This window comes from Engystomops pustulosus, chromosome 6 (genome assembly GCF_040894005.1).
Source record: "Engystomops pustulosus chromosome 6, aEngPut4.maternal, whole genome shotgun sequence".
Classification (NCBI taxonomy): domain Eukaryota; kingdom Metazoa; phylum Chordata; class Amphibia; order Anura; family Leptodactylidae; genus Engystomops; species Engystomops pustulosus.
This window is the reverse complement of record NC_092416.1, coordinates 74,534,824-74,547,220: the sequence shown is the minus strand read 5'-3', so window position 1 is coordinate 74,547,220 and position 12,397 is coordinate 74,534,824. Positions and strand designations below refer to the sequence as shown.

Here is a 12,397-nt window from a genome sequence, read left to right as displayed (position 1 = left end):
ATGGGACATGTTTATTTAAAATAAATTTGTGTTTTAAAGTACTAGAGGGGTTATATATACATTTCCAGTTCTACTGGAGCAACACTGGTTTGTCCAAAGTTTAAAAGATAAAAAAATAAAAACTTGAAATTAAATTTTGTGATGGAAAATTGGTAGATTTGTACCAAAACTATGTAATTTATTTTGTTTTTGTTTTGTGACCCTATGTATTTAGAATTCCTAATCATACCACATATTTCATATTTATAAGCTAATGTCATCACCCGGGTAATTCCAATGGTATGGTGTGACTTTCCCCGGCAAGAGGGATTACACAAGAGGTCGTTCTTAGATCTTTTGCTTTCCTTATATTTCTGATCCAGCTGATATGAAATAAAGATTTATTTCAGGAAGGAGAAATCTATTTAGAGATAAACTGTTTTGCTTGCAGCCGTAACAATGGAGCGAGGCGCTCGCTGAATTGGCCCCCAGCAGCTCTATAAATCTGAAGCATCACCGTCCTTCCCAGAGCAAGATGCAATAACAACGTCTCAGCTGGTGGTTGTTTTGAAGCTGGGATCTGACTGGTTCCAGATTTACATTTTCATTCCGTTGGGTCGCTGCTCCTTTTATCTCCACTGCCTCTGTCCTTTTCAATTAGAGTTCCGATAAACGAGGAAAGGAAGCCTTTCACGCAGGTCTGAGGTGCGCTGCATATCACACTATGAAGATTGCACTCAGATTGGAATAATCGCCCACATATGGCCAAAAATATAGAACAGAGGGAGCTTAGAAACAAATCTGCAAGCGCCGGGTGGCGTGTTTACTAGTCCGACGTAAATACTTTATCACAAGGGAGTTTTCAGGACTTATCACAGTGACCTTGTCTTTGGTACGTCCTACGTATAAGCATTTTGTATTATTCTCTGTTCTATGAGCACAAATTACTTCCCTGTCTGTCCTCATACATGGCCTGCATGGTAGAGACTTGGCACAACAGTTACCTGCAACCTTCTAAAATCTTTCACTGTACGTAATGAATGTATTTGGGCAGTGCTGCCTCCAAGCTCAATTGGGGGTCCAGGTTGACAAATTAAAATGTATCTATAAGAAAACATGTAAAAGAAATTTTAAGCAAATTGAAAACCACTCAAATCAATACTTCAATAACACTACTAAAAGAGTTCCATTACGTGGTCATGCTGCTATACAGTCTTCACATTTAGTAAACAAATAACAGTGCCATAGCGTCCAATCATATAGCTTGATGTAGATTTATTGTACATGTGAAAAGTCATTTGGTGAAATATATAGAGAACATATGAAAAGTAACTGTATGAAACATACAGAGAACCTATAAAAAATAACTGAATGAAATGTATAGAGAACATATGAAAAGTAACTGGAGTAAATGTATAGAGAATATATGAAAAGTTATTGGATTAAATTTAAGAAACACAAATTAAGGGCACATTCACACTGCAGTTGCCCGCCGTCCTGTAGCACAGCGGGCACATGGCGGTGCCAGGGAGAGGAGTAAGAGGGTGAGCGCTGCTCACCCCGCCCCTCTCCATAGAGGAATACGGCGCCGTATGCCAAGAAAATATAGGACATGTCCTATCTTTTCACGGGGTACGGAGCGGTACGGTACCAAAGGGCGCCGTGCGCTCTTTGCCTTCTATGTGGGGCGTATATAGGCCGTATATACGTAGGCCGTATAGATAAACGTCCCCCATACGGCAGTGTGAATATAGCCTAAAAGTGACTGGATGAAATGTATCAATAGGATACATGAATGAAATGTATTGTGTATCTATATGTATCTATATGTGACATTATAATGTGACTTATAATTTACCCTGTATATTTTTGTGTTTGAGCAGATGACGGCCACGGCTCAACAGACAGCTAAGGCCCAGCCAGTCCACCTCCCAACATCCTCTGCAGCAGCAAACCCTGTCCCTGGTGCACCGATTGACCCTCAGGCTCAGCTGGAAGCTGACAAGCGTGCTGTCTACAGGTACTTGAAAGAGCTTCTTGCAGACTCTGTAAAATGCTAATGCACAGCTCCATAGTGATGTGCCAAGGTACAGTGTGAATTCAGCCGCGGGCTAACTTGTCAGCATGATTCTTGTGTAAGTAGAACTTGTCATTGCATCTTTCTCTCTTTTCATTTTCTCATCAACATGACTTTAAAATGGGATTAAAGACAAAGCTCAGATCAGTAAATGTGGTAGGTGCTGATGGCAGAACTCCTGACAAGAGAGGTGGCTGACAAGTCCTGCACTCGTGTTCCCTAGGGCTTTCTCCCTGTACTGGTGTTTTATATTTTACAAGCAGTGTCATTTTTTATGTGTTTAGTTGTTTTTATCTCTGCAACAGAAATTTGTAGTGTTTTAGGATTCTGTCTATAGGATAAGCCCAAAAACATAGGGGGAGACTTATCAAGCTGCCAAAGAGTAAGAATGTGTTTAGTTGCCCATGGCAACCAATCACAGCTCAGCTTTCATTTTACCAGTGCTCATGAGTATTTTTAAGGGGAATTGTAAGTGGTTGTCATGGGCAATTAAACACATTCTTACTCTTAGGCAGTTTGATAAATCTCCCCCATAGTATCAATTGTGTTCATCATCTAGTGACATTGGGCTGGAGGTGATACTTTGTGTTTACTGGTTACAGTACTCAGTGCTGACCTAAACCAGGAGCATGTCACTGACTGCCATCTGAAGTGATGTGTCTACATGTAGGATAGGTCCAGCAGTAACCTCCCCTCAGATCTTGCTTGACAGAAATTCTGAAGCGGTGGTGATTAAATAGGGAACTAAGGTTTGGGATAGGTAAAACCTCTAGCAACAACCCAGGAGCAGGACCACTATCTCTTCCTAGGTATGGAGTGAAAGGAGGAGCAGCAAAATGACCTGCAGCAGGCAACTAATATCCAACGCTCAAACTGTCTCAAACAGACTCCAGGAGGATGGTATGAGGGCCTGGCAGCCAGAGCTTGGTGCTGACCTGAGCAGGGCGATTGGCATTTGCCAGAGAACACCAAGATTGGTAGATTCAACAATGGCACCATCTTTTCTTCATAGATGTGAGCAGGTTCGCCCTGGGCAAAGTGACAGACATGACGTGAGTCTGGAGATGCTATGGAGTATGTTCTGCCTGCAATGTTTCGTTTGGTAGAGAGTCAGTAATGGTTTGGGGAAGGATTTCTTAGCTAGAGGTATTCTGACTGACATTAGGCACCAGGATTAAATCAGAACCATTGTGAGACTATATGCAGGTGCAACTGGCCCTGAGTTCCTTCTGATGCATAGCAATAGTAGTCGTTGTGTGGCTGTAATGTGTCTCTAGCTCCTGCATAATGTAGCTCCTGCATGTCAGTCGCTCCTGTAACTCATGCTATGGACTGGCCTGCCTTTACACCAGCTGTAATATGTATCCTTGTTATCAATTTTTTAAAAGATGAAATAAAATATAAAAGTTTTACTCCAGTCCTGGGATGCTTAGCCCGATGCATGGACACATGATATGACCAGTCTACTCATTCCATCAAAGGAAGATTTCCAGGGGTGAGCTGTATTGGATTCATTTTTCATAAATGCTTTTTCGGCTTTGCGCTGTACCTGTCACAGGTGCCCCCAGAGTGTATATCGTGGATGGAGTCTGCACCTAATCTTGGAGTTCTCTCCCCTTCTATGTAAAGCTCTGCCTGGAGATGTCGGGACACAGAGGGAGGAGGGAGAGGGGCACAGCATGGAGGCAGAACACATGTGAGGGAAGAAGATGTCAGGTCCTGTCTGTGCTGTGTTCTCCCCCTCCTTCTCTGTGCTGGTTGTCCTGACCCCCTCCACAACAACCCTGGGTGATGCGAGTGAAGACACGCTGCAACTAAGGACTAAGGTTGTTCTGCATCTCCAGTCTCAGATATTTTTTCCCTGACACTCTGCCCTGAAGGTCAGCATCCTGGAGTCGCCTCTTCACAGTAGAGGTTGACTGTCAGGATCAGTGGTAGTGGATCCTCTGTTCCACCGGGGCGATGACGTAAGCCAACACCTGGGACCGGAGTCTAAGTGGTACCTGGTTTTCACCACTGAAAAGCAGGTTGAACTTTTTGCGGTGTGGTACCACCAGATTGTTCCCCAGGTGCGACTTTGTCCATGGTGGTGGCCAGGATCAGAGTCAGGGACATAGCGGTAGGTCAGGTCAGGCAGCACGGGATCAGAGTCAATAACGGAACAAAGGGAATTCAGAAATACAGCAAATCGCATGAAATAGCTTTCTCAGTGGCACTAGGCACAAAGATCTGGCAGGGAATCCTGTGAGAGGCCGGCTTTTATCCAATTTCCTGCAAATGGCCAGCACCAATTAACAGTGTGCTGGCCCTTTAAATCTTCAACCACCGGCGCGTACGTGCCCTAGGAGGCGGGCATGCGCGCCAGCCTGCTGTAACAGGACTGCAGATAGGTGAGGTAGCAGGGAGGGGAGCTGGGGACCGGAGAGAGGCACACCTGTGCGTCTTTCCGGTTGGGTACCCCCGCGACCCACATCCCGGGTCGAGGGCAGACCCGGTCCTGGAACATAGGTTGCAGAAGCATCCGTGACATTGACCCTAGCATTTGGTGGCTACTATTTAATGAAGCTGCCAGTTGAGGACCTGTGAGGTGTCTGTTTCTCAAAGTAGAGACTGTAATGTACTTGTCTTCTTGCTTAGTTGTGCATCAGGCCTCCCCCTTCTCCTTCTACTGTATTAAGAGCCTGTTTGTACTCTCCTCTGAAAGGAGTAGTACACACCGTTGTAGGAAATCTTCAGTTTCTTAGCAATTTGTCGCATAGAATGCCCTTAATTTCTGAGAATAATAATACTTTCGAGTTTCAGATAAAGGTTTTTTTTTCGCTGGCCATTGTGAGAGTTTCATGCAACAAACAAATGAGATGCTCCAGATTCTCAACCAGCTGAAAGGAAGGTCAGTTGTATAGCTTCTCTAATCAGCCAAACTGTTTAGAGCTGTGCTATCAAACTTGAACAAGGGTTTTCAAGAGTTTTCTAAATATCCATAAGACTTCTTACACAGCAAACACAATGTACTATTAAACTACTGGAGTGGTGGTTGTTGATGGGCTTATATATATACCTCTGTAAATATTACAAACCAGACGTTTGCAGCTATAATAGTCCTATACCACATTAACAATGCATATTTATGTATTTGAGTGTATTTATGATTCATCTAATGTTAGTTTCAATGAAAGAAAATGTGCTTTTCTCTCAGAAATAAGAGAATTTCTAAGTGGTCCCAAACTTTTTAGCGGTAGTGTGTGTGTGTGTGTATATATATATATATATATATATATATATATATATATTGTGAGAAAGTGAGAGGTGTTGTGTGGGAAAACCACTGTCTTACAGGCAGATGAAATGCTGGTGGTAAAAGCCCTGGGTTTGTCTGCAGTAACCCAAGGGTTAATGCAGACATGATAAGCAGGAATAGTCTGTTTTGTCTGTGTTGGCCTAGCTAACACAGACACATTTGTAATGTCCGTACTGGGCCTGCTTATTATGGAGTAGGGGTAGGCTAGTAGTGGGACTCCTACTCCACCCGGGCTTCAGTCCTGGGCTTTTGTATAGCCCACAGGTGCAGGTCACAGGCCTCGTTAGGGTCTGATTTATGCCCGGGACTACTCCAAGGTAAAGGCAGAGATCTTGGCCCGACTAGGAGTGGATCAGCATCTACGCGCTCAAAGAGTGAATAGCTGGAGATACCAGGAGGCGCTACCACCGAGGGGGCAGATGCACCAACTTGTTCACTTGGTCCGCAAGTGGCTTCAGCCGGAGACATCAACCCCAGCCCAGATGGTCGAGAAGGTTGTTTTGGACCGTTTCCTGAGGGCCTTGCCGGGTGAGATCCAACAATGGGTGGGACACGGGGACCCGTCTGATGCCGATGCGCTGGTGGGGTTGGTGGAGAGGTTTTGTGCCACTCAGGCCCTAACAAAGAAAGCCCCTTATACCAAGACAGGCCTTAAGGCACGGAAGGTCTTGTCACCCACAAATTCCCGGGGCAGGACAACGCCCAATGTCCGGGAAGTACCCCAGGGGAGGAGGAGGGGGGAGGCTCCCACCTGTTGGACCTGCCATGAGCCAGGTCATATTGCAGCCCATTGCCCCAATTCCTCAGAGCCCATGGACTGCAGTTCCGCCAGAAGGGTTTCTCTCTATGCTGCCCCTGTCTACACAGCTACTAGCCCCGACTCTGCTGATGAGCGCCACCTGTGCCGGGTGACTGTGGCAGGGCATCCAGCGTTGGCCCTGCTGGACTCAGGCAGTCGGGTGACCTTGATTAATGGGTCCCTCACAGACCCCAAGGCAGTCACAGGGCGCACAATTGGAGTCCTGTGCATCCATGGGGACGTAAAGGACTACCCCACCACAGTTATTAACTTCCAGACCTCTTGTGGAGAGACACTACATGAGGCAGCGGTTGTCAAGAACTTGCCCCATGACCTTATCTTGGGACGGGACTTCCCCATGTTCTGGACTCTATGGCGGGGAAACCAAGAGTTGGGGGGTTGTTCTCCTGTGTTGTCTGGTCAGATCTCTGAAGCCGAGCCTGATGACCCAGACTCTGGAGTTCCTGCCGTAGGGGTGACCGCCACAGAAGATGGAAGTGAAATGTTTCCCCTAGATGTTATGGCAGGCGAAACTGAGGAGGTAGTGACAGGACCGCAGTTGTCTGATTTGGAGGTATCCCGTGACAACTTTGGTACTGCCCAACTCCAGGACCCCACTCTGGTCCGCGCCAGAGAAAATGTGGTAGAAATTAATGGCGTACCTCAGCACCCAGGTGCGGATAAGTTGTTCCCTCGTGTGGTGGTAAATCAGGAGTTGTTGTACCGCATTGATAAGGTCCACGGTGAAACCCGGGAGCAGTTAATGGTGCCTCAGCCATATCGTCAGATGGTGTTAGACCTTGCACATAAGCATGTGATGGGAGGGCACCTAGGTACCACAAAAACTCTGGAACGCATCTTGCAGCGTTTTTACTGGCCAGGAGTATATGATAGGGTAAAAAGGTATTGTGAAACTTGCCCTGATTGTCAATTGCATGCTCCCATGGTACACTTTCGAAGTCCGTTGGTACCTCTGCCCATTATTGAGGTACCCTTTGAAAGGGTCGCCATGGATTTGGTCGGTCCTTTAGTTAAATCTGCTCGGGGGCATCAGCATATCCTGGTAGTCATGGACTATGCTACACGATATCCTGAGGCCATCCCACTGCGGCACACCTCTGCGAAACTAATTGCTAAAGAGTTGTTTGCCATGTTTTGTCGGGTGGGACTTCCCAAGGAGATCCTCACAGATCAGGGGACTCCTTTTATGTCAAAAGTCACCAAGGAGCTATGTCGGCTCTTTAATATTAAACAGTTACGCACCTCTGTGTACCATCCTCAGACGGATGGATTGGTAGAACGGTTCAACAAAACTTTAAAGAGTATGCTAAAAAAAGTGGTAAACAAGGATGGGAAGGACTGGGATGTACTATTGCCATATTTAATGTTCGCCATCCGAGAGGTCCCACAAGCCTCTACTGGGTTCTCACCGTTTGAGTTAGTGTATGGCAGACATCCCAGGGGTCTCCTGGACATAGCCAAGGAGACATGGGAACAAGAGCCCACCCCCCACAAAAGTGTAATAGACCATATCGCAGATATGCAGGACAGGGTGGCAGCCGTCATGCCCATTGTCAAAGAGCATATGGAGGAGGCACAAAGAACTCAAAGCCGGGTTTATAACAGGTCAGCAAAAGTAAGGAGCTTTAGTCCCGGTGATCGTGTGTTGGTGCTAGTCCCCACTGTAGAAAGTAAGTTTCTCGCTAAATGGCAAGGACCGTATGAGGTTATAGAGAAAATAGGAGAGGTGAACTACAGGATACGTCAGCCCGGACGGAGAAAACCCGAGCAGACTTATCATGTAAATCTGTTGAAGGCCTGGAAAGACAGAGAGAGTCTGCATACAGAGATGGTCCTGGCCAGTCCACCTCCTGAGCTACCCTCACAGGCTGCAGATAAGCCTGTGCCGGAGGCAGAAGTGCGAATAGCCGATACCCTTACCAAAGAGCAACAGCGAGAGGCTCGAGAGTTTGTAGCAAGAAATACAGATGTGTTCTCAGAGTTGCCTGGCTACACATCTGTAATTAAACATGATATTGTCACTGAGCCAGGGGTAAGGGTAAGATTAAGGCCGTACCGAGTCCCCGAAGCTCGTAGACAAGCCATATCAGAAGAAGTTCAGAAGATGCTGAAGCTAGGGGTTATTGAGGAGTCCAAAAGTGAGTGGGCCAGTCCAATTGTTCTAATTCCCAAACCGGATGGGACGTTGCGATTTTGCAACGATTTTAGAAAATTGAATGAGGTGTCTAAGTTTGATGCCTATCCCATGCCCCGGGTGGACGAGCTTATTGAGAGACTAGGGGGTGCTCGGTACTTCACCACCCTGGATCTAACTAAAGGATATTGGCAGGTACCCCTGACAGATAGGGCTAAAGAAAAGACAGCCTTTATCACCCCTGAGGGCCTTTTTCACTATGTTGTATTACCGTTTGGGCTTCATGGGGCCCCCGCTACCTTTCAACGGTTAATGGACATAGTGTTAAAGCCACATAGGAGATACGCCTCCGCCTATCTAGATGACATTATCATCTACAGCCAAGATTGGGCGAGTCACTTGGCCAAGGTACAGGCCGTAGTGAACTCTCTAAGGGCAGCGGGCCTGACAGCAAACCCCAAGAAGTGTGCGCTGGGAATGGAGGAGACACACTATTTGGGGTATGTGATCGGTCGAGGTATAATTAAACCTCAGATCAACAAGATTGACGCTATACAGGGTTGGCCTCAACCAGTGAGCACAAAGCAAGTCAGGGCATTCCTGGGCATTGTAGGGTACTACAGACGGTTTATACCAAACTTTGCCACCATGTCCGCTCCCCTGACAGACCTGCTGAAGGGTAAAAGGCCTGTCATGGTGCGGTGGAATGAACAAGCAGAAGGTGCTTTTCAGGCCTTGAAGTCTGCGTTGTGTGGATCTCCCGTCCTCATTGCGCCAAACTTCAAGAGAGAGTTTATTGTGCAGACGGATGCGTCAGATGTAGGACTGGGAGCTGTCCTGTCTCAGGAGGTGAATGGCGAGGAACACCCCATTACTTACCTGAGCAGGAAGCTCACGCCAGCTGAAAAAAATTACAGTATCGTAGAGAAGGAATGTCTGGCGATAAAGTGGGCATTAGAGTCCCTACGGTACTACTTGCTGGGACGACAGTTCCGTCTCATAACTGACCACTCTCCTCTCACGTGGATGAGTAGAACTAAGGAGAAGAATGCCAGGGTCACTAGGTGGTTCTTGTCCCTCCAAAATTTCAGTTTCATGGTGGAGCACAGAGCCGGGAAGCTACAGGGCAATGCGGATGCCTTGTCCCGAACGCATTGCTTAATGTCAGGAGTTCGCCCCGGTGGGTCTGAACTGAGGGGGAGGGTATGTGAGAAAGTGAGAGGTGTTGTGTGGGAAAACCACTATCTGTCTTACAGGCAGATGAAATGCTGGTGGTAAAAGCCCTGGGTTTGTCTGCAGTAACCCAAGGGTTAATGCAGACATGATAAGCAGGAATAGTCTGTTTTGTCTGTGTTGGCCTAGCTAACACAGACACATTTGTAATGTCCGTACTGGGCCTGCTTATTATGGAGTAGGGGTAGGCTGGTAGTGGGACTCCTACTCCACCCGGGCTTCGGTCCTGGGCTTTTGTATAGCCCACAGGTGCAGGTCACAGGCCTCGTTAGGGTCTGATTTAGTCTGCAGGCCAGAAGCAGTAGGGGAGGCCCTACCTGGAGAGCTGAAAGTGAGATTGCATTCTCACAGCAAAGGTAACTGAGGGTCTCCTGTCTTGCTGCTGGCCAAGAGCGTGTGCCAGGCAGCCTGGTACCCGGATAGCTAGGGTCCTCAAAATGTATTAGACAGTGCCTAGCCGGGCAGGAATTACTTTTATAATGTTTTTGCATGTGCCTAAGCCAAGGCTGAATTTGTGTTCTGTTTTGCAAGTGTGAATAAACACTTAAGTTGGACTTTTAAACCTGCGTGTGTCACTGCTTCTTGCACTGCTACCAGTCAACTACCAGAGCAATTACCCACAATATATACAGGTTTGCATGTTCTCACTGTGTGTGCAAATGTATATGTGTACACTGTGAGTGTGTCAGCAGTATATGTGTCTGTATAAGTATATGTTGTGAGTGTATGTGTAAATGGGAATATGTGTATGGCCCCATTCACATCAACATATATGGCTATTGTATGTTAGCTGCATGAACAGCAGCTAGTATAAGGCCGCCATAGAAGTTCATTGTGCACTTAATGCAGCTGCACGACTCCCTATGGAGATGGTAGGGGTGAGGAGTGTTCTCCCTCCCCTTCTCCAGCCAGTGGTATGTTATACCCTGGGTAGCATATGTTTATGGGTATGTCTGTGAACTGTACAGTGTGCTGTATAATGGTACCACCATCTTGTATGGACGATCGCCACCATCCTCCCATAACGCCATCAGAGGGTGGCGATTGGTTGCAATGGCATCCTACAGTCTCATGGAGACAGCAGGCTATTAGCTATCATCATCAAAATTGGTATATGCTGCAAAACATTAGTATTAAAGTATATAGTATGATCAATCAGACCATGTAGGGTAAAAAGTACTCTAGAGGGTCTGACATAATAGTAAAAAAAATATAAAAAAATAAAAAAATTGTAGTGTGAATCACCCCCCCTTTCCCTAGATCACATATAAAAATAAATAAACAGTAAAAATCATACACGTTGGGTATAGTCACCTCCCAAATGCCTATAAAAAAGATTATTCCAGTCCGTAAATACTGTAACAGAAAATAGCGCCCACTTTTTCATAATTGTTCCATCCATGAATATTTAAATAAAAATGGTTGAACGGTCCTAAAGATCCCAAATTGATACACATATAGATGGCAGCACATACCGCAAAAAATTATATAGGTCCGTACACCACAATGTGAAAAAGTAAATGGCCTCAGAATTTGGCAAAATGGCAAATATTTTTTTTTTTACAAAGTTTTACATTTTTTTTTTTATCTACTAAAACCTAATAAAACATATATCAATTTGGTATCCCTGTGATCATATTGACCCAAAGATTAACCCCTTCACGCTCTGTGACAGATATATCCGCCACAGAGCTATGAAGGGTGTATGAAGAGGGCTCACGGGCTGAGCCCTCTTCATACGGAGAAGGGCTTTTGCTGCATATCGCAGCAAAGACCCATCGCTAACACCCGCGGTCGGTGCTTGCACTGATAGCGGGAGTTAACCTCTTCTTTGCCGCCGTCAAAGTCGCAGGCAGCAATGAAAGCATAGCGGCGAATGGGCGCCATGTTACCTCCAGTCGTCGTTTTTCATGCGTTTTTCATGTTACCAACATTTTTACAGCAGGTTACTCTACCAGCAATGAAGAAAAAAGCATTCAAACCAGCCAAACGCATGGTAAAATGAAAAATGCATGCTATTCTGCAATGCATTAAAAACGTCATGTTTTACCGCACCCTTATATGTTGGCTACGAACCTGAAATAGGAAATTATCCTCATTAGCACTGAAAATCAGGAGAAAATCGCTTAATACAAATATCTAAATGAGGTGTGAGTGAGGGAGCACTGAGTAGCTTGGATAATGTTCACAGGAGCACCCAAGCCTCATTTACATATTTTTATTAAGCGATTTTCTCTACATTGAATGATTGTCAGCACTAATGAAGATAAGATCTTATTTCAGGAAATCCCCCTCTTCCCATGCTACCCAATACTAGTTAAATGGTGGGCAACAATAAAATGTATTGGGCCTTTGTTGCATCGCTTTATTTTATTACCAGAAGAATATGATGGGCCCAGGAATTGACCGGACACATCCTGATATATTAGATATGTTGAAATAAAATGATGCAAGCAAAGTGGTAGCTGTATTGAAATTCACATCTCATTTATCGGGTATATTCAGCCAACAGGGATGAATGCAGATCTATGACCTTCATCCCTGGCATCCGCTGAGTGTACGCTCCTGAAGAACCGCAGTGATCTAACTTTCCATACAAGGACAGTGACATAACTGGGGAAAATGCCCTGAACATCGACAGTGGCCAATCTCTGACTGCTGACGATGTTTGCTCCTCCTTCCTGCTTCTAGGGGATTGGGTGGCAAAGGAGGACATATCACACTGTATAGGCATACAATGGGATATGCTGTTGCCCTCCATCGTAAGGATACATCAGACATTCACCCTACAGATCCTTAAAATTGAGGGCAAACACGCCATGTAGCCTTATTATGTAGTATAATAATTAAAGCTGG

At 45.8% G+C, this 12,397-nt stretch overlaps 1 protein-coding gene across 7 annotated transcripts in view; it reads left to right on the top strand.

The window, feature by feature from the left end:
* Positions 1-12,397, top strand: part of PKNOX2 (PBX/knotted 1 homeobox 2) — a 305,145-nt gene that overhangs the window by 239,191 nt on the left and 53,557 nt on the right. For all 7 annotated transcript variants that reach the window (XM_072156593.1, XM_072156592.1, XM_072156589.1 and 4 more), the window contains one exon: positions 1,863-1,999. In XM_072156593.1, coding sequence (XP_072012694.1) covers positions 1,863-1,999 — 137 coding nt within the window. The remainder of the gene's footprint in view (positions 1-1,862; positions 2,000-12,397) is intronic.